The following is a 23,578-nucleotide window of genomic DNA, read 5'->3' on the forward strand; positions in this document are numbered from 1 at the left end:
TTTTTTGCAATACTGATAAAGTGGATAATTTTTCCAAAATTATCATTTTTATTTATTCTGAAATAGTATTAAAAAACAGTCAAGACAAAAACTCTTCGTTTGAATTTATTTCACAAAAGAAATAAAATTGGCTCTAAAAAGCGGCCAATCAGACTTCTTTAGAGAGTTCAGCGCGCTGAAAGCGGCCAATCAGAATTCTCAGAGGGTCCAACGCACAAAATAGCAGCCAATTATATTCCTGTAAGAGACGGAGGCGGGTCATGTTTTGGAAAGTGGGCGTTAACTCTGGTTGTGTTAACTCAGAAAAACTTCTCTGAGACGGAGATGGAGAGAGAGCTTCTGAACAGACTGTTTCAGCTCGTAATATTAAGAACACTAACACTAGAAATCTCCAGAACTCAGCGTTTTTAATCAGAAACAATCAGTAAAGAGCTGAGTGCCGCTGCTGAACCTGTGGATCTACCGTGTGGAGTAAGGGAGGAAAGTTCTCTGACTGTGAGCTGCCCAAACGCTCCTGTTTAGCCCTGGGGAACCTGAAGGTGGACGGAGAACTCTGCTTCAAACTGCGTCTAAAATATGGTGTAAGAACACCGGGAGAGATTCGGCGAGTGTTAAAACACAGAAAAGTGTGTTTTTAGACTGAAATAGCCCAGAGTAAATAGAGCTGTAAAATAGCGCTAATTAGCCTAGCGGCTAACGCCACTCACTGTGCTAAGCTAATGCCGTTGAGTGCATTACAAACAGCTAAGCTAATACAGCTAAATAATCTGTGGGAGAAGCTGTATTAATGTGTATGAACAACTGTGAGGAAAATAGCACTTATTAAACTGTATTCAGAGTATTTGGGTATTGGTTTTGTAATAATGCTGCTGAATGTAAAGCTATTGCTAAGCCACAGACATGTGAATGTGATTGTGTGAACAGTAGAGATGATATGAGTTACTCAGACACTGTTTTCATGTAGCTTAAACAGGTCAGTTTATTTTCTTGATTATTGAGTGGACTGAACTTTTGATATAACAGAACATGGGAAGTAAAATGTATTTTATTTGAAGATTTGAGATCTGTGAAAAGAAGGGAAAAGTTTATTGGTTACTGACGTATTTATTTTGACATTTGATTTATTGATTGTTATTGTTCTTTTGTAACAGTTAAATGTGTGTTTTTGGTTTAATTGATCTAAATATTTAATCTGAAGGATTCTTAAATAGGTAATACATTTCTAACTCTAACACTAGACTCATAAAATAAGTGTAATAATGAAAGGGAACCTAGAAAAGAAGAAATAAATAATTAGTTAGTTAATAAAATAACTGTAAATAGTCTGTAATTAATAGTAATAGTTAATACTTACCAAGGTTAAATAAATAAATCTAGGGAAAAAAAGAAATGGGTGTTTAGGTTTGATTGATACTTTCACTGAAAGGTTAAAGTTGGAACTGAAAGTGAACATTTACCTGTGGTTTGGTCATTAAGATTTTTTTTTTTCTGGGGAAAATTGTACTTTGTGACTACTGCATTTTTAATAACATTTAATACATTTTATAACTTGCCACATCCCTGGTCACATTTATTTCATGTACTTTGCTCCCAGAACGAACCTAACTGGTCCATTATTATGGTCCATATTGTTAATTTGTGTAACCTTAGTGTACATGTGTCACACGTTCCTGTCTAAAGTGCTACACACACTCTTTGCATTCTCTCAATGAGCTTCAAGAGGTGGTCACCTGAAATGGTTTTCCAACAGTCTTGAAGGTGTTCCCAGAGGTGTTTAGCACTTGTTACTCCTTTGCCTTCACTCTGTGGTCCAGCTCACCCCAAATTATCTGATTGGGTTCAGGTCCGGTGACTGTGGAGGTTCAGCTAATTTTTTGTTAAACTACAAAACTCCACATGTGTTCATTCATAGTATTGATGCTTTCAGTAAGAATCTACAATGTAAATAGAAAATAAAGAAAACTCATTGAATGAGAAGGTGTGTCCAAACTTTTGGCCTGTACTGTATATTTTAAAAAAATATTGTTATTGCGCAAAAGCGAACGTGATATCAGAGAGCAGAAGGAGGATTAGCGAGGCACAGCTAATGGCTCAACTGCTCCCCGTTATTCCTTAAAAAACGAGAATTAGCTTATAATGCTTAATCCACCTTCTTTCCAGAAATCGGCACATTTTTGGTTAGAGGACACAATGAGGCACCAGCAGTGCCCTATTTGCCACGTCACATACTCGAATCTTCCTAAGCACCTGACGGGATTCCACAACGTGGCGAATCCCAAAGAGAAGGCCCTGCTCCTGAGCCTCTCCAGCGGACGGTAATTACTACTTATAAACATAACAGAATCGCAACTTTTATACTTAATACTCGACTACTTGTAAAAAATGTTTTTTTTTTTTATTTAAACATATTTTTTATATAGAATTGCATAAACTAAAATATATTATTAATATTTAGCGTGAAGGGATTGTTCCGATGTGAGGAGCCTCAATGCGGGAAAACGGTTAAAAGGCTCGACAGGCATTACGCAGAATGCCACATTGATAAAACGGTATGTGAAACAAATTGTTCGCTTTTTATTACAAGATGTTAGTAATACTTTCAGTAATAATATTTATTAGCTAATGTTTCTTTTTTGTTTATGTCTTTAATAGTCCGATGAAGCTAAGAGCATTGTCACAAGGTGCAAAAATCAATACATCTTGGAACAGCTAGGAAAACTGAGGGAAACCCATCCCCAAGTGCTGATGGTCAGCGTGCTGGATTTGGGCGGCAGGCAGACCACCCAGGATGACCGATGGACCCGACCACCCCCCGACGCACCAGAGACATCGGCGGACCCAGCCTGCAGCCAGGGACATCAACGGACCTCCCGTTTGCAAGCGGGATGCCTGGGACTTCTGGGGAATTCCCGCCTGAAAGCGGAAGTCCTGGGGACGTCCATAGACATCCCAACCGACACTGAAACACCTGGAATGTCCACAGATGTCAAACCAGAGCCAGCGCCGGCGGAGACCACCCAGGACCTCACACCCAACTGCTCAAACACAGACTGCCAGCGGCTCCTGAGAGAAAATCAGGAGCTCAAGGCACGTCTGGGTTTGGGTAAGGGAGAATGCCCCAGGCAGGACTGCCAGCATAAAAGCCAGGAGCTTTCCAGGCTGGTGCAGCTCTACATGGCAAGCCCCCAAAAGAAGCTCCGAAATAAATTTTCCAGAAAGGATGATTTTGAAACAGAGCATGCCCCAAAATATGGTACGTGCATCTATTATCATTTTTCATATTAAAGGCAAAAATGTTTTCCAATTTTAACTATTTTATTCATGTAAACATTATGTTTTGCAGAACAAGTCCTACAAGACTTTTTTGTCTTCTGTGTCGGGGCCAATCCTTCAAGCAAAGTGAAAGACAACGGCAATACCTGCCGGAGCCACGTCCGCAGGTTTCTTTTGTTTGCAGGAGAGGGCAAGCTCCTGAAGGGGGACTTTTCCTTTTTAGCCGACTCAACGAAGATTGCAGAGTAAGTATTAAAAATTATACTTATCCAGTTATCCAACTGTATTTTTTTTTAAATTAACACTTTGTTTGTGTTTGTATTTTGTTCTATGTTCTATTGTTTACAGGTGGGTGGAGGTTCTTAAAACAGACAGAATGAAACCCACGACCATAAGAATTAATCTAGTAAACATCCACAAGTTCGTCAAATTCCTAAACAACCTGCCTGCAGCCCAAACAAAACTCAGTGGGAGGGACTTCCAAAGGATCCATGCACAGATAAAGGCGCGTCTGAAGGATCTACAGAAGGACGTCACTCTACATAGTCAAAAGTTTAGAAAGGAGAACAAAAGTAAGTATATACTGATTTACTTATTTTTTTATTTTTATTCTTTATCTAAACAATTTAGCAATTATTTATCTTTTTTCTGTGTGTGTGCTTTATTTTTCAGGTTCGAGAAATAATGCCGAAAGAACTGCGTAATGTTAGAAATATGCTTTAAAATTTTTACTATAACCAATAACATTGGCGTAGGAACCGGGGGGGATAATATTTGAAACAGGTGGATTCCAATCATGGAGCTGGTTCAGGGAGAAAGTTCCGCCTCTCAGGAGAAAGAGGCAATTAGCTTGCTTGTTTTGCGGAGCTCGGAGGAGAGTCTGCTGGTGGGGGGAAACACTCCCCCTCGCTGTGAGTTTTAGCAGCAGCTGATATTAAAACTAATCTGGATATACAGAGATTTTTCTAAAAGAAAGGTAACGGAGCTAACAATGTAAACTGTGATGAGCTTGTTTCTGATAACTGGTTAAAAAGACTCGTCTCTGAATCAAAACGCACAGATCAAATCCTCAGTGCACTTAATAAAATACAGCTTGTGAGTTAGTCAGCTTAATTTAGGAATTAGATAGATAGGGTGTCAGGGTTTAAGGAAAAATATATATATATATATGTAATGTTCAGCTTGCCCAGGTGTACCTGATCAGCTAATCACTTTTTCTTTTTCAAATTGTGTTCATTAATTTAGGATTGCAGGACCTACTGTCAGCTATAATGAACAAAACAACTAGTTAGCTAGAAGATGGGTGTAGTGGATAGCCAGAATTTAGTAAAATATTTTGTCGGTAGTTTAAAGCAGTTTTTTTTTTTTAACCCTGGTCACTGCCTTGGGTGCTACCCACAAATAATAATACTAATAATACTAATAATAATAATAATAATAATAATAATAATAATAATAATTATAATAATGTCCCCTTCTACACAACAAAAACACAGACAGTTAATAATAATGACAAGAACAACAAAAATAATATAAAAATTACCTTGACTGTAGTTTGGGAGGTTGAGTTAAATTTACCCTCCTGCACCTTCATCTTAAGGTGCCTGAGGATAATTTGTTGACCCAATCGGATTCCCTCTGTGGCTGACTCCCTCCACAGAGTGACATCATACTGTTGGTCTGCACACTGCAATGAGATGTCCTGCACCGGCACAGACCCATCTTTCGTTGTTTTTAATTTAGTTGCACTCAACTAAAACATAAAAAACACAACTGAAAATTAGTGGAGTAATGAATTACTCATTATTATTCATTATTACTCAGTGTAATTTATCTAGTTTAAAATTACAATTGTAGTATTTTCATTAGGTCAGTTTTAGTTTTTGCTGAGCAAAAAATGTTGCAGTTCTAGCATACAGTCAGTAACAGATACTGTAAATACTAAATGCAACTTAAGAATATTTTTAGTTGGAGGATCCTTGCTTAGAACTTAGAACTCCAGGCCAATATTTTATAAACGTATATTCCTTTAAAAATTACAAAAACATTATTGGAGACAATCAGTGATTTTAAAGTATTGAATTATTGTCCACAGATTTAAGTATTGTCGCACTGTCACTAACATATGGGACTTACTCTAATGATGTTGCCCTCCACTGTGTAGAACTGTTCACCATTCCCTGGCTCCTCAAACTTAACGGAGAGGTAGCAGACAGCGCGGTCGCACCATGCCTCTAAGTCAGTGGTCACAGGAAGACTTGCAGATTTAAACTACAGTAGAAGAGGTGAAGAATAGCTTCATCTCCCCATAGCGAGTAGTTAGATTGAAATTCTTAATAATGTAGGACTGTCCATCAATTAATGAACAATCCATTTTTCAGATGGGCGACAATACATTGTCGCCCATCAGAGAGCACACACGTAGCCACTTACTTAGTTGCAGTAGCTACAACCGCGCCATCCACCACCTGCCAACCCTCTGCCCGGGGCACCAGGACTTTGGTTATGCACTTCACCCGGATGGGAGACTCCTTCTTGTAGGGCGTCGGCAGCCGTGAAAACATTCTGTGTAAAGAAAAGAACACAAACTGTCATGGTGTGCACCGAATACAGACACTTGCGGATACAGTTAAAATGGGTTGTTTATTAAATCACTGGGCAGAGAAAAGGGTAGTTGTACAAAACAAATCAGATCACCAGTAAACAGAATCCACATACGAATAACCATATACCATAAACAGTCCAGAGTTCAAACACAAGGAAGCCAGCATCAAAGAAAATCTAATTATCGGAAACGTTAAACAGTCCAGGTCAAACGCAGTAAATCCACAATCAGAGGTACAGGCAGAAATCGGCGTCGAAAAAACAAACAGCAAGGTCATACACGAAAAAAACAAATACAGAGTAGAAAATGCTTTGTAAAGTGGTAGAAACCAGGCAATATGCGGAACCTGTGTGAAGGTGAAGCGTTCTTAAATACCCTGAGGTAATCACGTGAGTAGGTGTGTGATGTCAGAGTGTGATGCGTTCTGGGTAGTGTAGTTGTTAGACTGCAAACCTCCGTTGGAGCTCAGTGTGGAAGGAACAAAATTGCCTGCAGACAGACGTGACACAAACATACAAAATAACATGTTTATACTATTTTTATTCATTATGTTTCCCGTAATTTATTGTATTACCCATGATTCAACAATCCATATGCAAAAATATTATTTGTTGGTTGATTGGAAGAACAAACCATAATATTAAACTGTTTTGGAAATAAGTGGGGCTATTTTGCTGTTATTGTTCTGTGTATGTAACGCTTAGCACTGATTAAATATAACATAATAAAAAATAATATAAAATTATCTAAATATAATTTTTTTAATTGCTTGGTAGAGATGCGTGGCGTTGTTTCCACCCAGACAGTTTAAAATGGGGACACAAGTGCTGCTAATTAAGAAGACCTCAATCAATGGGGGTGAATGATGAATTAAAAATAGCAACTATCCACATGGCCAGGGCATTTCATTGATTTTGGAAAGTATTTTGTAAAATTACATTTTTCTACATCTAATTAGTTGTTTTTAATTGTTTCATATGAATACATTCATTTTGGATTCACTTGGGTGTGACCCGGCAAACCTGCAAGAGATTCTTAAATGGGTATCGTCCTCTCTAGAGATTCTTTGGAGCAGTGTGTTTGGTCACGCTGATGCTAATTTAGTCTCTGGACATTGGCAGAGTTTTGTTGTGGTGGAGGATGGATTCATGTACAAAGTTTTGCAAAAAAACGCACAACCTTCCATTTACTTCAAGAAGATCTTGGGAAAAGGTGTCAGTACAGAAACAGCCGTTCTGATTTTCTCAGTTATGGACCTGAGAGTTAGTGCTACTTTTGTATTTTTACCTTTAAATATACACAAAAGGGTAGCACAACTCGACAGAACACTGGATCTCTCAGCTTATCATGTAGTCAACAGATGCAGTCAATCATAAATGTTTAATTATTAATGAACTGTAGGGTAATTTACCACAGCATGACTTGCATAAAACTCGAATGTGAGAAATCCCAGAACATGAAAAGATGACCAATGAGTCAGAGCTTAGAATTTAAAATATATTAAAGTTTACTGGAAAAAATAGTTTCAGCATTAAAGATATAGATAAAAGGAACAAAAACGAATAGATATAGAACAACATTTGTGGAAATTACTAATTAATGACTAATTAAAAGTAAATTATTATTATAAGGTGATTTTACAACCTAAACATGTTACTCCACGTTACAGTTACTGTGGAAAACTCCCTGCTGGAGTCAGCGCGGTGACGTCAGCGACGTACCACACACTTGCGTGCATGCATGACTTTAAGTTTCAGTGTGCTTGGCTGGCAGACACTTGCCGTTTGCTCCAGCATTGTTGAAATAGTACCCCCTTTTTGTGTGTATGTGTGCGTTGATGACAATGTAAGTACTTTGTTTTGACCTGTATTTATGTTATGTCATCTGCTTGTGTTATTTACATGCTGTTTAGTCCAGTAACCGGGTAACTTTAAGTTTACCGCGAGCTCCCATTCATTTCAATGGGAAAATGATCTATTCCTTAAATGCATTGCTAAATGCTTACTTTGGGGTTAAAGTTACATGAATAGTTGGGTTTGAGAGTGCTTTAGCGGTATTTTCTACCTGTGGTGTTATTTCCACCGTTCTGTGGCTGTTTGATGCATTATTTAGCTTCTAAATATTGTATTTGCTGTAGCCTACCTATGGCGCCATGTGTTGTTCACGTGAACAGGCTAGACAGGCAATACCGCTTCTGTCATTTGTGTCTTTGAAGCGCCACCCGTTGGCTACTATAGGTACTGCACTTGAATTTTCTCTTATTTAACCCTATGAGTGCCTAGATTTCACTTATATTATTTGATATTACTAGCCACTTGCAGTAATTTGGTTTTCTTGTCACATTAATGTTACTTTGGTGCAATTACGTTATATATATATATATATTGTTTATGTAACTTGATGTGTGTTTTGATATTATTACTGCATGTTTGCATAATTTAATATAATGTAGAATTGGGTTTATACAATTTCTAATTATCTCTCTGTATATGTTTATGTTACATAGACCACACAAACTCACACACACAAACATACTCACTCTGTAATGCACACAAATTCTGTATCATTGAATATGTATGCAACACTTCATTGAAGAAGCCACTTTAATACCTGGAAATCAATAAAGCTCTCAATATCACCTGAAGTCGCAGCTGTTCTCTGATCAGAGCACATAGTCAGTGAGGGGCAACTAGCTATCAACGTACACATCCGTCACAGTTACTGTTAAAAATTATGCATACAATGTCTGAATTACATACATATGACAAAAATGATCAGTTATCACCTAATATTTATAATAATAGATTTGTTTATTATTTTTTTATTATTCTTATTCTTATTATTATGAATTGGCATTATAATTCTGTCATATATTTACATTTTCTCCTGCACTTTTTTTTCTACTAAGAGCTCTTCTTAAGATGGTGTCCGTTTATGTAAAAGAATGTAACTTTACGTTTCATAGAGATGTTTATAAACATCAGGACATGTGGTCTTACTGTGAACTAGAAATGAACAGAAGTCAGGTTACAGCACTGTTTCTCAGCCCTGTTCTTACATATTCTACTGCATATTAACACTGTTCTGCATATTCTACAGCTTCCTCTGCTTTAAAGGCATTTAATAAAGTAAGTGGTGGTATGATGTTTCTAATACACTGCTGGATATACACAATGATTAATTTAGGGTCTAGAGGGAGCTAAGGGATTTGAACAGGTAAACTCAATAAAGAAATGTTTATTAGCTGATCAGTTAAATCCGCTGGAAAACACACAATTTTAAGGGCAGTGATCAGGGTTAAGAAACTGCTTTAAACTACTAACATAAAGTACTGTACTACATTCTGGCTATCCACTACATCCAGCTTCTAGATAACTAGTTAGCTAAATGTATTTTCGTTCATTATAGCTTAGAGTAAGTCCTGTAATCCTAAATTAATAGTGAAACAGTGATTAGCTGATCAGGTACAGGTCAAGTTGAACATTACATATATAGCTGTTTTTTTCTTGACTCCCAATCTAGCTCATTCCAAAGTTAAGGTAACTCACTAACACAGCTGCAGTTTATTAATCACAGTGGGTTTTGATCTGTGTGCTGATTCAAAGACGTGTGTTTTTAACCAGCTATCAGAAACATATCATCACAGTTGAAGTGGTTAGCCTACTGTTACCTTTCTGTTAGAAAAAATCTCTGTATATCCAGATCTGTTTTAAGATCAGCTGAAGCGGCTGCGTGTCCCAATCTCGCTGCTAAATCTCACAGTGAGGGGGAGGGGCTTCCCCAACGCACACTTCCGCCGCGCACCGCAAAACCAGCAAGCTGATTGGCTGTTTCTACTGAGAGGTGGGACTTAATACCTGAACCGGCTCCGTGATTGGTCCGGTCTGTCTCCTCATAAAAAGTACAGCTGATCTGAGTGAAACGATATCATTTTTGGTGGCGGACAAAACCACCTGTCCCACCCATCCCCCCCGGTTCCTACGCCAATGGATATATATTAGAAAAGACAAAGTACATCATCGAGTCAACACATATTGTACTAAAATCTTGATAGATCAACACATTCACAACCCAGAGAGAAATAAAGAGAAAAAGAGAGAAATAAACTAAAGCCAGTCGAGGAAGAGAGAGAACCCTTCAGACTTTATCCAAGCAGTTATACATTTATGCAATTGACATGTGATTGGACAGAATTGATCAATATGATTACGTCTGGAGACTCCAGTTAACAGCTTGTTGTCCAGTTTCAATGACCTCCTCACTGGACCCTCTGCAGTTTGCGCATCGTCCAAACAGATCAACAGATGATGCCATGTCTACTGCGCTCCACCTGGCTCTCACCCACCTGGACAACAAAGACTGCTATGTTCGAATGCTGTTCATCAACTTCAGTTCAGCATTCAACACCACAATCCCTCAGCACCTGATCGGAAAACTGAACTTGCTGGGCCTGAGCTCCTCTGTAACTGGGTTTTGGACTTCCTGACTGAGAGACCACAATCAGTCAGGATTGGAAACAACACCTCCAGCACCACCATACTGAGCACCTGCGACCCCCAGGGCTGTGTGCTCAGTCCACTGCTGTTCACTCTGCTGACTCATGACTGTACTGTAAAGTACAGCTCATACCACATCGTCAAGTTCGCTGACGACACAACTGTTGTTGGCCTCATCAGCAAGAACAACGAGTCAGACATTCAGAGAGGAGGTGCAGTCGAAGCAGTCCTGCAGCACAGCGTCTCCGTCACTGGGCCACACAGTAATGGTCTTCTGTGTGGGTTTGGAGTGTCGCAGCGGGGGATGGTATGTGGGGACCAGCATGATAGATATATGGTCAGAGAGCGCGGAGGAGCTGTAGTCTTCCCAGTGAAGCTCAGGTATTATTGTCCATAGTTGCTGTTTTACTGACCGAACTGTCCTTAATCCTCAAAAATTCAGTTATGCTACAGCTTACACGCGTGGGGCACGTGAAGTTGGGTTCAGAACCGGCATAAAAACAGCTCAAAATAGGGTGTTCGGTAGGAGCGTGAGAGGCCGCTGCACTACTGCGCGCCGCCATCTTTTCATTCATCTTTTTTTCACCACCATCTTTTCATTCATTTGGTCAGTAAAATTGCAAATGCTGTGTTTGGATATTTAGCAAGGCTAGCTACTAATAAAAATGGTCAATATCTCAAATATAGAATTTGGTAATTAAGTGTAGTTGGTGAATGACTGCTTTTCAAAAAAACGAAACAACACAACCCACAAGCATTCACAATAAAAATATATATATATATAAACATAGGAATACAAGTTAAACACATGCTACTCTACCTTTGGAAGTAATTGTATATTTAACCCTTTTAAGCCTGAACCATTTAAAAAAATATTTCTCTCTGAATTTCAATCTGAAATTGACTGTTTCAATTCAACACAAATACATTTCACACTGGATTTCTCCATTGGGTGCCTTTGAGTATTCAACAAATAATAACATAAGACAATCTCAGGCCAATAGGTTTCATGTCAAACATATGTTGAGACAACACAATGAGATTGCAGATCTGCAATATAAAAGCCATTTATTAAGACACACAGATGAGTAAATATAGAGGTGAAGCAATATAAAGATAATAGTTTGTAGTGGATAAAAACAATTTAAAAACTACATGATTTGGATATTCTTAGTAAAGATTAAAAAAAACCTTCAGCAACATATAATATTCAATAAGAAAAAGATAAGCGAGTATAAAACTTGAGTAATACAACGACCAAATATCCATCTATATCCTTCTATGGTAACAGATTTTTAATCAGAACGAATGACCCATAGACAAATGAGAACACCATCTGAGGGAGTAAATGTGTCCACAACCTCACTGCACTACACAAGCCTGGAGGAGGTTGATTTCAGTATGGGAACTACGGCTGACCGTTTTATTTAACCTCTGGAAAGGATTTTGTTGGCCTCTCTGCGGGGTCTGGATGCTCCTCCGGTCAACACGGCAGTACCCGGCACAGTGTCGTCTCTCTGTGGCTCTGGGTCTCACTTTTGGGAGCTCTCAGTGTCCAAACACTGGCAGTGCCCTCACTCAAACCCAAAATACCTCTCCTTCTTCAGAACTGAACTCTGTCTCACAAAGAATGTCCTGGAATATTAAACATATGAGAAAACACAACATGGAATTCAATAAACATCATCCCTGGTTAAGATTCATTTTGCTGAACCTGTAAAATCCATGATTAAATTTAGTTCATGTTTGTTTTTGGTTGAACGTGTCCCAAGTGACAGAGTGAAATATTTGTATAGGATAAGGTGTTCTGTCTGAAAGATTTACGATTTGCACTTTTAATTGCTGTGGGACAAATGTGGGATAGTTTTCTCTTCTGTGTGAATTCGCTGGTGTCATTTGAGATCACTCTGTGAAGTAAAACTCTTCCCACAGTCTGAGCAGTGATACGGTTTCTCTCCTGTGTGAATGCGCTGGTGTTTTTTGAGAGTACTCTGGGTAGTAAAACACTTCCCACAGTCTGAGCAGTAATATGGTTTCTCCCCTGTGTGAATGCGCTGGTGTTTTTTGAGAGTACTCTGGGTAGTAAAACTCTTCCCACAGTCTGAGCAATGATGCGGTTTCTCTCCTGTGTGAATGCGCTGGTGGTTTTTGAGATTACTCTGATGATTAAAATTCCTCCCACAGTCTGAGCAGTAATACGGTTTCTCTCCTGTGTGAATGCGCTGATGTATTTGGAAAGTACTCTGTTGATTAAAACTTTTCCCACAGTCTGAGCAGTAATACGGTTTCTCTCCTGTGTGAATGCGCTGGTGCAGTTTTAGTTGACTCTGTTGAGTAAAACTCATACCACAGTCTGAGCAGTAATACGGTTTCTCTCCTGTGTGAATGCGCTGGAGTATTTTGAGATTACTCTGTACAGTAAAACTCGTCCCACACTTGGAGCAGTGATACGGTTTCTCTCCTGTGTGAATGCGCTGATGCAGTTTTAGAGTCTCCAGTCTATTAAAACTCTTCCCACAGTCTGTGCAGTAATACGGTTTCTCTCCTGTGTGAATGCGCTGGTGTCGTTTGAGAGTACTCTGTTCAATAAATCTCTTCCCACAGTCTGAGCAGTGATACGGTTTCTCTCCTGTGTGAATGCGCTGGTGGTGTTGGAGATGACCGCCTTGATTAAAACTCTTCCCACAGTCTGAGCAATGATACGGTTTCTCTCCTGTGTGAATGTGCTGGTGTTTTTTTAGATTACTCTGTTTAGTAAAACTCTTCCCACAATCTGAGCACTGATACGGGTTCTCTCCTGTGTGAATGCGCTGGTGTTTTTTGAGATTACTCTGTTTAGTAAAACTCTTGACAGAGTGCTGATGTTTCTCCATGTCGGGACTTGGCTTCATTTGTCTGTTATATGTATCAAACAATTTCTGCGTGTTCTGGAGATTCTTCAGGATGGCTTGTGCTACACCTCTTTCAGCAGTTTAACACTGCTCTTTGATAAATATCCTTTTTGTTGGTGATGAATTTTAGGAGAATATTTTCATTTCTGAAAAACACAAAGAACGAGTTGTCCCCCTGTCACAGGGGGACGTAGGGCCCTCGCACAACAGCGCAAATCGTACCGGGCCAAACCGAGAAACCGGTGAAAGTAATTTTGAGGTCTTATTAAGTGTGGTAATTTTCAACAGTTTTCTATCCTGCCAAAAATGTGAAATACCCATTTAAAATACAGGTGGCGCTATAGAGCTGTTAAAACACATATATTTGAAATTCTAATTCTAGATCAAACAACAGCCTCAGATAAGCAGGCCGGTCAAAGTTTGTGAGCTTTTCTCTCTTATAACGTCCTCAAAACTCCTAGCATTACCTATGTGTCAACCTCCAGTTTTGATGTGGCATCTCAAACATTCAACCGTCCGCCATTCCCTCCTCGTTTAAGATATCGACTATTTCTTCACAATTTATCATCAGATATGTTCAATGTTTATATTTACCAAATACCAAGAGAATTTAACAAAATTTCTAGGAGTAGTTTGACAACATACGCAAAAAATGTATGCAAAATTCAGATATTTCAAAATGGCCGACTTCCTGTTGGGCAGAGTCAGTCCTACCAATACTGAAAACGTGTCTAATGATGTCTCTTGTGTTTTTGCCAAGTTTCATGAATTTTTAATCATCTGTGTTCTGACCGTGTCATGGTTTCACTTTGGTTTAGTGTTGCGTCTCTATTCAATCAATTGCTCGCCATTACGTCACCGTTTTAGCGATCAACTATTCCTTTGGCAATTTTCATCAACTGTGCCTGATGTTCATTCTCTGCTAATTTAGAGGTAATCTGACAAAGACTTTAGGAGCAGTTTAAATGAGTTTGTGAAAAAAAGTGTAAAAAAATTACAAAATCCAATATGGCCGACTTCCTGTTGGGCGGAGCTAATACAAACCAATTGCAAATATGTGCAGAGTCATAGTATCTACGCTCCTACCAAAATTTGAGAAGATTAGACAAATTGTGACACATCCACAGCTAATTTATTAAACGAATGAATTAGGGGGCGCTATAGAGTCCGCTAGCTACACATGAAAAAATTATCACAATATTTGTAAAGTGTTTTTAGATCTTATGGAATCTGACAATTTTCAAGAGTTTTTGAGCATTTCCGTAATGTCAAATATGCATTGAAACCTAGGTGGCGCTATAGAGCCAATGAAATATGTATATATGAAATTTCAATTTTTAATCAAAGGACCGCTTAAATCAAGCAGGCCTGTAAAGTTTCGAGAGTTTTCAACCTGTTTAACCTCCTCAAACACCTACCAACACCAGAATGTATTTACTTCCTATTTTAATGGGGTATCTCCAGCAATTCAACTGTCCGCCATTTCGTCCTCGTTTAAGATATCGACTATTCCTTCGCAATTTATCATCAGGGATGGTAGTAGTTTATTGCTGACAAATATCAAGAGTATTCAACAAATTCCCTAGGAGGAGTTCGACAAAGTATGCAAAAAATGTGTGTAAAATGCAAGTTTTTCAAAATGGCCGACTTCCTGTTGGGCGGAGTCAATCATATCAACACTGAAAATGTGTGTAATGATGTCTTTTATGTTTTTGCCAAGTTTCATGAATTTCCAAGCAGCTGTATTCTGACCATGCTAATGTTTCTATTTGGTTTAGTGTTGTGTCTCCATTAAATCAATTGCCCGCCATTGCGTCATCGTTTCAGCTATCGACTATTCCTTCGCAATTTAGCACCATGTATGTCTGGAGACTATCCACAGACCATTTAGTTGTAATCTGACAAAGACTCTAGGAGGAGTTCGAATGAGTATGTGAAAAATGTTTAAAAATGTAACATTTTTCAAAATGGCCGACTTCCTGTTGGGCGGAGCTAATACATGCCAATGGGTATTATGTGTGGCATCGTAATATCTATGTTTCTACCAAAAATTTTGAACATTGGGGAAAATTTGAGACAGCTACCGCTAATTTATTAGCCTAAACCAAATAGGGGGCGCTGTAGAGTCATTTAGCACCACATTAGAAAAATGATTACATTTCTCGAAATCATTTAAAGGCATTATTGGGTCTGCTAATTTAGAAGAGGCTAAGAGCTTTCTATAAATGTCATATAAAATAGGTGGCGCTAGAGAGCTGATAAATTATGAATATGAAAAATTCCAATTTTACATCAAAGTACATCCTATGCCCAATAGGCCTGTGAAATTTTATGAGTTTTCGAACATCGTAACCCACCCAGAACACCACGGGAAACTTTTTATTTTGCGACTTCCTGCCAAAATGGCCGACTTCCTGTTAGGCGGAGTCAAATAAATCCAAGTGATTCTTGATCGGTATAATGAGGTCAATGAACGTACCAAAGTTGGTGCACATTGGACAAACTTTATCCCGGCCACTGGCAACGTTTGGGGGCGCTATAGAGCTCCTGATCCACGCCCAAACCTGTGAACAATGTAATTTAAAATTTTTCACCGGCTTTGACGTCTGTGCCAAAATGCAAGAGTTTTCGAGTATCAGAAAGGCCTCAAAAATGGGCGCGAAGTTTGTAAATAAAAATAATAATAACGAGTTGTCCCCCTGTCACAGGGGGACGTAGGGCCCTCGCACAACAGCGCAAATTGTACCGGGCCAAACCGAGAAACCGGTGAAAGTAATTTTGAGGTCTTATTAAGTGTGGTAATTTTCAAGAGTTTTCTATCCTGCCAAAAATGTGAAATACCCATTTAAAATACAGGTGGCGCTATAGAGCTGTTAAAACACATATATTTGAAATTCTAATTCTAGATCAAACAACAGCCTCAGATAAGCAGGCCGGTCAAAGTTTGTGAGCTTTTCTCTCTTATAACGTCCTCAAAACTCCTAGCATTACCTATGTGTCAACCTCCAGTTTTGATGTGGCATCTCAAACATTCAACCGTCCGCCATTCCCTCCTCGTTTAAGATATCGACTATTTCTTCACAATTTATCATCAGATATGTTCAATGTTTATTTTTACCAAATACCAAGAGAATTCAACAAAATTTCTAGGAGTAGTTTGACAACATACGCAAAAAATGTATGTAAAATTCAGATATTTCAAAATGGCCGACTTCCTGTTGGGCGGAGTCAGTCCTACCAATACTGAAAACGTGTCTAATGATGTCTCTTGTGTTTTTGCCAAGTTTCATGAATTTTTAATCAACTGTGTTCTGACTGTGTCATGGTTTCACTTTGGTTTAGTGTTGCGTCTCTAGTCAATCAATTGCTCGCCATTACGTCACCGTTTTAGCGATCAACTATTCCTTTGGCAATTTTCATCAACTGTGTCTGATGTTCATTCTCAGCTAATTTAGAGGTAATCTGACAAAGACTTTAGGAGCAGTTTAAATGAGTTTGTGAAAAAAAGTGTAAAAAAATTACAAAATCCAATATGGCCGACTTCCTGTTGGGCGGAGCTAATACAAACCAATTGCAAATATGTGCAGAGTCATAGTATCTACGCTCCTACCAAAATTTGAGAAGATTAGACAAATTGTGACACATCCACACCTAATTTATTAAACGAATGAATTAGGGGGCGCTATAGAGTCCGCTAGCTACACATGAAAAAATTATCACAATATTTGTAAAGTGTTTTTAGATCTTATGGAATCTGACAGTTTTCAAGAGTTTTTGAGCATTTCCGTAATGTCAAATATGCATTGAAACCTAGGTGGCGCTATAGAGCCAATGAAATATGTATATATGAAATTTAAATTTTTAATCAAAGGACCGCTTAAATCAAGCAGGCCTGTAAAGTTTCGTGAGTGTTCAACCTGTTTAACCTCCTCAAACACCTACTAACACCAGAATGTATTTACTTCCTATTTTAATGGGGTATCTTAAGCAATTCAACTGTCCGCCATTTCGTCCTCGTTTAAGATATCGACTATTCCTTCGCAATTTATCATCACGGATGGTAGTAGTTTATTGCTGACAAATATCAAGAGTATTCAACAAATTCCCTAGGAGGAGTTCAACAAAGTATGCAAAAAATGTGTGTAAAATGCACGTTTTTCAAAATGGCCGACTTCCTGTTGGGCGGAGTCAATCATATCCACACTGAAAACGTGTGTAATGATGTCTTTTATGTTTTTGCCAAGTTTCATGAATTTCCAAGAAGCTGTGTTCTGACCATGCTAATGTTTCTATTTGGTTTAGTGTTGTGTCTGTATTAAATCAACTGCCCGCCATTACGTCATCGTTTCAGCTATCGACTATTCCTTCGCAATTTAGCACCACGTATGTCTGGAGACTATCCACAGACCATTTAGTTGTAATCTGACAAAGACTCTAGGAGGAGTTCGAATGAGTTCGTGAAAAATGTGTAAAAATTTAACATTTTTCAAAATGGCCGACTTCCTGTTGGGCGGAGCTAATACATGCCAATGGGTATTATGTGTGGCATCGTAATATCTATGTTTCTACCAAAAATCTTGAAAATTGGGGAAAATTTGAGACAGCTACCGCTAATTTATTAGCCTAAACCAAATAGGGGGCGCTGTAGAGTCAGTTAGCTCCACATTAGAAAAACGATTACATTTCTCAAAATCATTTAAAGGCATTATTGGGTCTGCTTATTTAGAAGAGGCTAAGAGCTTTCTATAAATGTCATATAAAATAGGTGGCGCTAGAGAGCTGATAAATTATGAATATGAAAAATTCCAATTTTACATCAAAGTACAGCCTATGCCCAATATGCCTGTGAAATTTTATGAGTTTTCGAACATCGTAACCCACCCAAAACACCACGGGAAACTTTTTATTTTGCGACTTCCTGCCAAAATGGCCGACTTCCTGTTAGGCAGAGTCAAATAAATCCAAGTGATTCTTGATCGGTATAATGAGGTCAATGAGCGTACCAAAGTTGGTGCACATTGGACAAACTTTATCCCGGCCACTGGCAACGTTTGGGGGCGCTATAGAGCTCCTGATCAACTCCCAAGCCCAGGAACTGTGAAATTTCAAATTTTTCACCGGCTTTGATGTCTGTGCCAAAATTCAAGAGTTTTCAAGTATCAGAAAGGCCTCAAAAATGGGCGCGAAGTTTAAAAATAAAAATAATAATAATAATAATAATAATAATAATAATAAACGGACCAAAAACAATAGGGCTTTGCACCTCCGGTGCAGGCTTCGCCTGCGCCTTCGGTGCTCGGGCCCTAATAACGAGTTGTCCCCCTGTCACAGGGGGACGTAGGGCCCTCGCATAACAGCGCAAATCGTACCGGGCCAAATCGAGAAACCGGTGAAAGTAAATTTGAGGTCTTATTGAGTGTGGCAATTTTTCAAGAGTTTTCTATCCTGTTAAACATGTGAAATACCCATTTAAAGTACAGGTGGCGCTATAGCGCTGTTAAAACATATGTATTTTAAATTCTATTTCTAGATCAAACAACAGCCTCAGATAAGCAGGCCGGTCCAATTTTATGAGCTTTTCTCTGTTATAACGTCCTCAAAACTCCTAGCATTACCTAGGTGTCAACCTCCTGTTTTGATGTGGTATCTCAAAGATTCAACCGGCTGCCAATACGTCCTCGTTTGAGATATCGACTATTCCTTCACAATTTATCATCAGATATGTTCAATGTTTATTTTTACCAAATACCAAGAGAATTCAACAAATTTTCTAGGAGTAGTTTGACAACATACGCAAAAAATTTATGTAAAATGCAAATATTTCAAAATGGCCGACTTCCTGTTGGGCGGAGTCAGTCCTACCAATGCTGAAAACGTGTGTAATGATGTCTCTTGTGTTTTTGCCAAGTTTCATGAATTTTCAATCATCTGTGTTCTGACCGTGTCATGGTTTCACTTTGGTTTAGTGTTGCATCTCTAGTCAATCAATTGCCCGCCATTACGTCACTGTTTTAGCGATCAACTATTCCTTTGGCAGTTTTCATCAAATATGTCTGTTGTTCATTTACAGCGAAATAAGAGGTAATCTGACAAAGACTTTAGGAGCAGTTTAAATGAGTTTGTGAAAAAAGTGTAAAAATATTACAAATTCCAATATGGCCGACTTCCTGTTGGGCGGAGCTAATACAAGCCAATTGCAAATATGTGCAGGGTCACAGTATCTACATTCCTACCAAAATTGGAGAACATTAGACCAATTTTGACACATCCAGAGCTAATTTATTAACTGAACAAATTAGGGGGCGCTGTAGAGTCAGCTAGCTACACATGAAAAAATTATCACAATATTTGTAAAGTGTTTTTAGGTTCTATGCAATCTGACAATTTTCAAGAGTTTTTGATTATTCCCGTAATGTCAAATATTCATTGAAACCTAGGTGGCGCTATAGAGCCAATGAAATGCGTATATATGAAATTTCAATTTCAGACCAAAGGACCACGTAAAACAAGCAGGCCTGTAAAGTTTTGTGAGTTTTCATACTTTTTAACCTCCTCAAACACCTACCAACACCAGAATGTATTCACTTCCTGTTTTAAAGGGGTATCTCCAGCAACTCAACTGTCCGCCATTTCGTCCTCGTTTAAGATATCGACTATTCCTTCGCAATTTATCATCAGGTCTGTTAGTAGTTTATTGCTGACAAATATCGAGAGTATTCAACGAATTCCCTAGGAGGAGTTTGACAAAGTATGCAAAAAATGTGTGTAAAATGCACTTTTTTCAAAATGGCCGACTTCCTGTTGGGCGGAGTCAGTCTTACCAATACTAAAAACGTGTCTTATGATGTCTCTTGTGTTTTTACCAAGTTTCATGAATTTTCAATCATGTGTGTTCTGACCGTGTCATGGTTTCACTTTGGTCTAGTGTTGCGTCTCCATTAAATTAATTGCCAGCCATTACGTCATCGTTTCAGCTATCGACTATTCCTTCGCAATTTATCACCATGTATGTCTGGGGACTATCCACTGACAATTTAGAGGTAATCTGACAAAGACTCTAGGAGGAGTTCGAATGAGTTTGTGAAAAATATGTAAAAATTCCACAAATTCCAAAATGGCCGACTTCCTGTTGGGCGGAGCTAATGCATTCCGATTGCTAATATGTGCAGAATCATTTTGTCTATGTTTCTGTCAAAAATCGAGAATATCTGAGAATTTTTGAGAAGGCCACGGCTAATTTATTAGCCGAACCAAATAGGGGGCGCTGTAGAGTCATCTAGCTACACACGACAAAAATGACAATATATATCTAAGTCACTTCCAGGCCTTATTGAATCTGCCAATTATCAAGAGGCTGAGCGCTTTCCAAAAATGTCATATGAAATAGGTGGCGCTAGAGAGCTGATGAAACACGAATATACAAAATTTTAATTTACGGTGAAAGTTTGGCCTAAGCCAAATAGCTCTGTAAAATTTTAGGAGTTTTCAAACATCCTAACCACTCCGAAACCCAGCGGGAAACTTTTTATTTTGCAACTTCCTGTCAAAATGGCCGACTTCCTGTTGGGTGGAGTCAAATAAAACCTAGTGATTCTTGTTGTTTATGAAAAGGTCAATGAGTGTACCAAAGTTGGTGCACATTGGACAAACTTCATCCCGGCCAATGCCGACGTTTGGGGGCGCTATGGAGCTCCTGAACCACGCCCATGTCAATGCTCTATGGAACTTTTACATTTTCACCAAGTTTGAGGCCTGTGCCAAAATGCGTGAGTTTTCCCATATCAGAAATGCCTCAAAAATGAGCGAAAGGGTCAAGAAGCGTAATAATAATAATAATAATAATAATAAACGGACCAAAAACAATAGGGCTTTGCACCTCCGGTGCAGGCTTCGCCTGCGCCTTCGGTGCTCGGGCCCTAATAAACGGACCAAAAACAATAGGGCTTTGCACCTCCGGTGCAGGCTTCGCCTGCGCCTTCGGTGCTCGGGCCCTAATAATAATAAACGGACCAAAAACAATAGGGCTTTGCACCTCCGGTGCAGGCTTCGCCTGCGCCTTCGGTGCTCGGGCCCTAATAATAAACGGACCAAAAACAATAGGGCTTTGCACCTCCGGTGCAGGCTTCGCCTGCGCCTTCGGTGCTCGGGCCCTAATAATAAACGGACCAAAAACAATAGGGCTTTGCACCTCCGGTGCAGGCTTCGCCTGCGCCTTCGGTGCTCGGGCCCTAATAATAAACGGACCAAAAACAATAGGGCTTTGCACCTCCGGTGCAGGCTTCGCCTGCGCCTTCGGTGCTCGGGCCCTAAAAATGCCATTGAATAATAAAAAGCAGGTCAATAAACTGAAGAGAACTGCCTAAATCAGTTACACTATACAGACAAAACTACTGGGACATCTTCATATTACTATAAAGGGGGGCGCTGGTGGTCCTCTAGCCACCTGTTTAGTGCCTTTATAAGTAATGCCCACTGTTCAGACACCCTTGATTCTGTTCTGGTCTCACTAGAAACTGAGAACTTAAAGAAAGAAATAAAGAAAGAAATAGTGATGTTACCCCTAAATCTTAAGCTTTGAGGCATGTGTTACAACCCTATAGGTCATAATTGCTGATTATTGTTTTTTTTCTTTCTGTTTGAGTGTGCCTTCCTACTGCAGGTTACTGCGTGATGCCATTTAACCAAACTGGTTGGTCACCACCAGGGGGAACCAACCATAAAAGGGAACAGGAAGTGCGAGGGTGGTGCTTGGCTTCCAACATGGCTCCTGTGTGTTGCTGGTTCCCTGCCGCATGGTTTATGCAGTTTGTAGCCGGTTAAAGTGTTAGAACTAAGCTGATGGTAAAATCCTGTTCTTTGGTTCTTTGGTCTGGTCTCTCTCTGTGGGGAGAAAATAAGCTTATTCTTACAAGTTCTCCCAGTGTGAGAGAGTTTTTTTTCCATGCTTTCTCTTGGTTTGTTTAATTAGGGAGTTAGGTTAGAGATTTGTATTTCATTTTCTTTTCTTTGTTAGGTAAGTTAGTTTTCTTAATCTAGGGCTGGCCCGAATAGCGTTTTTTGAGCTCCGGATATTCGGCACTGATTCGAAGCGAATATTCGAATATTCGTTTTTAAAAAAAGAGGTAAAAAAATAAATAAAAAAAAAGCAAATCACGGCCCCTTTAATCCACTGAAAAATGTTCAATTTGCTCTGACCGACGAGACATATTCACCCCGGATTTTTGGTGTTTTTATCCCCCATATTTTTTCTGTGTTTTTAGCTCAGATTTCTTTGTGTTTTCATCTCGGAATTTCTGCTGCCCCACACGCGGCTTATCCGCTGTGTAAGCAGGCTAGGAGGCTGCTGCTGCACGGTTTCTCCGCTGCGCAAGCCAGCCCAGTAAATTGCTGTTTGTGTTTTCACACTTAGGCTATTTGCTTAAAAAAACAAACAAAAAAAACCGTTTGTTCAGGAAGTATTTTATATTCTTAAACATTGTTAATTATATTAGAGGACAGTCATTGTAAACTGTACTTGGTCTATTTCGGTTAAAGAATTGTGCAGGGCATATTACTGATTTTGTATTTTAGCACTTGGGCTATGAGCTCAATATTAAATATTTCGTTTGTTTAGAAATTATTTTATATTTTTAAACCATGTTAAATTATATTAGAGTAGAGGAAAGTCATTGTTAATGACGTTATTGTATTTGGTCTATTTCGGTTTAAGCATTGTGCAGGGCATAGCCGTATTACTGATTTTGTATTTTTGCACTTGGGCTATAAGCTCAATATTAAATATTTCGTTTGCTTAGAAATTATTTTATATTTTTAAACCATTTTAAATTATATTAGATAAGAGGAAATTCGTTCAGACATCATTTTTGTAGGCCAGGCTTTTGTAACCGATTTAGCCCCTACTGTTGCCACATTACCCCTTACGTTTTATTATATAAATCAGTTTCGAAGAGCCTGCATTTTTTTTTTATCATGTATAATAGAGGTCTGCGCGAGACTGATTTTTAAACCCACTCTTCCACGCTCCCGCGTTTCTGTCTCGTTACCGCTCCGCAAAAAAATTGCTTCTTTTAATCCCGCGCCCGCCCGCCACATAGTGCGGTCCCGTTCCTTACCCCAGTCCAAACACCATCGGTGTGTGCGTGTGTGTGTCGGTCCATCCTGCGCGTTGAGAGTTTTCTTTAGGTTTTTTTTTTTTACAATTATTACAGTTTTCTTAACTACTTATTAATTTGCTCCCGCATCGTCTGGATTAAACTCCCGCTCCAGCCAATAACAGTTCAGTTCTGTCCCGCGCGCAAGATATTCTGACGGGA

The 23,578-nt window shown here is 39.0% G+C and overlaps 3 protein-coding genes across 10 annotated transcripts in view; 2 read left to right on the forward strand and 1 right to left on the reverse strand.

The window, feature by feature from the left end:
* Positions 1-23,578, forward strand: part of LOC125801101 (NACHT, LRR and PYD domains-containing protein 12-like) — a 431,224-nt gene that overhangs the window by 324,973 nt on the left and 82,673 nt on the right. The window lies entirely within an intron of this gene.
* The window catches only part of LOC125801390 (zinc finger protein 850-like), a 44,680-nt gene that overhangs the window by 17,961 nt on the left and 3,141 nt on the right, over positions 1-23,578 (reverse strand). Inside the window, exon 2 of the mRNA XM_049478025.1 lies at positions 12,275-13,411. Within this exon, the coding sequence (XP_049333982.1) occupies positions 12,275-13,265 (991 nt within the window). The 5' untranslated portion in view covers positions 13,266-13,411. The remainder of the gene's footprint in view (positions 1-12,274; positions 13,412-23,578) is intronic.
* Positions 1,886-5,688, forward strand: LOC125801207 (uncharacterized). Its single transcript, XM_049477568.1, has 6 exons — positions 1,886-2,315; positions 2,456-2,549; positions 2,653-3,253; positions 3,344-3,518; positions 3,622-3,845; positions 3,946-5,688. The coding sequence occupies exons 1-6, from the start codon at positions 2,137-2,139 to the stop codon at positions 3,975-3,977; spliced, it is 1,305 nt and encodes a 434-aa protein (XP_049333525.1). The 5' UTR covers positions 1,886-2,136; the 3' UTR covers positions 3,978-5,688.

This window comes from Astyanax mexicanus, chromosome 4 (genome assembly GCF_023375975.1).
Source record: "Astyanax mexicanus isolate ESR-SI-001 chromosome 4, AstMex3_surface, whole genome shotgun sequence".
NCBI classification, from domain to species: domain Eukaryota; kingdom Metazoa; phylum Chordata; class Actinopteri; order Characiformes; family Acestrorhamphidae; genus Astyanax; species Astyanax mexicanus.

What these genes read in the sequence shown, in the direction of transcription:
- LOC125801207 (XM_049477568.1), top strand. Translation starts at nt 2,137, where the DNA reads ATGCTTAATCCACCTTCTTTCCAGAAATCGGCACATTTTTGGTTAGAG. An exon ending in CTGAGCCTCTCCAGCGGACG is followed by an intron (nt 2,316 to 2,455) that starts GTAATTACTACT and finishes ATTAATATTTAG; the next exon opens with CGTGAAGGGATTGTTCCGAT. An exon ending in AGAGCATGCCCCAAAATATG is followed by an intron (nt 3,254 to 3,343) that starts GTACGTGCATCT and finishes TATGTTTTGCAG; the next exon opens with AACAAGTCCTACAAGACTTT.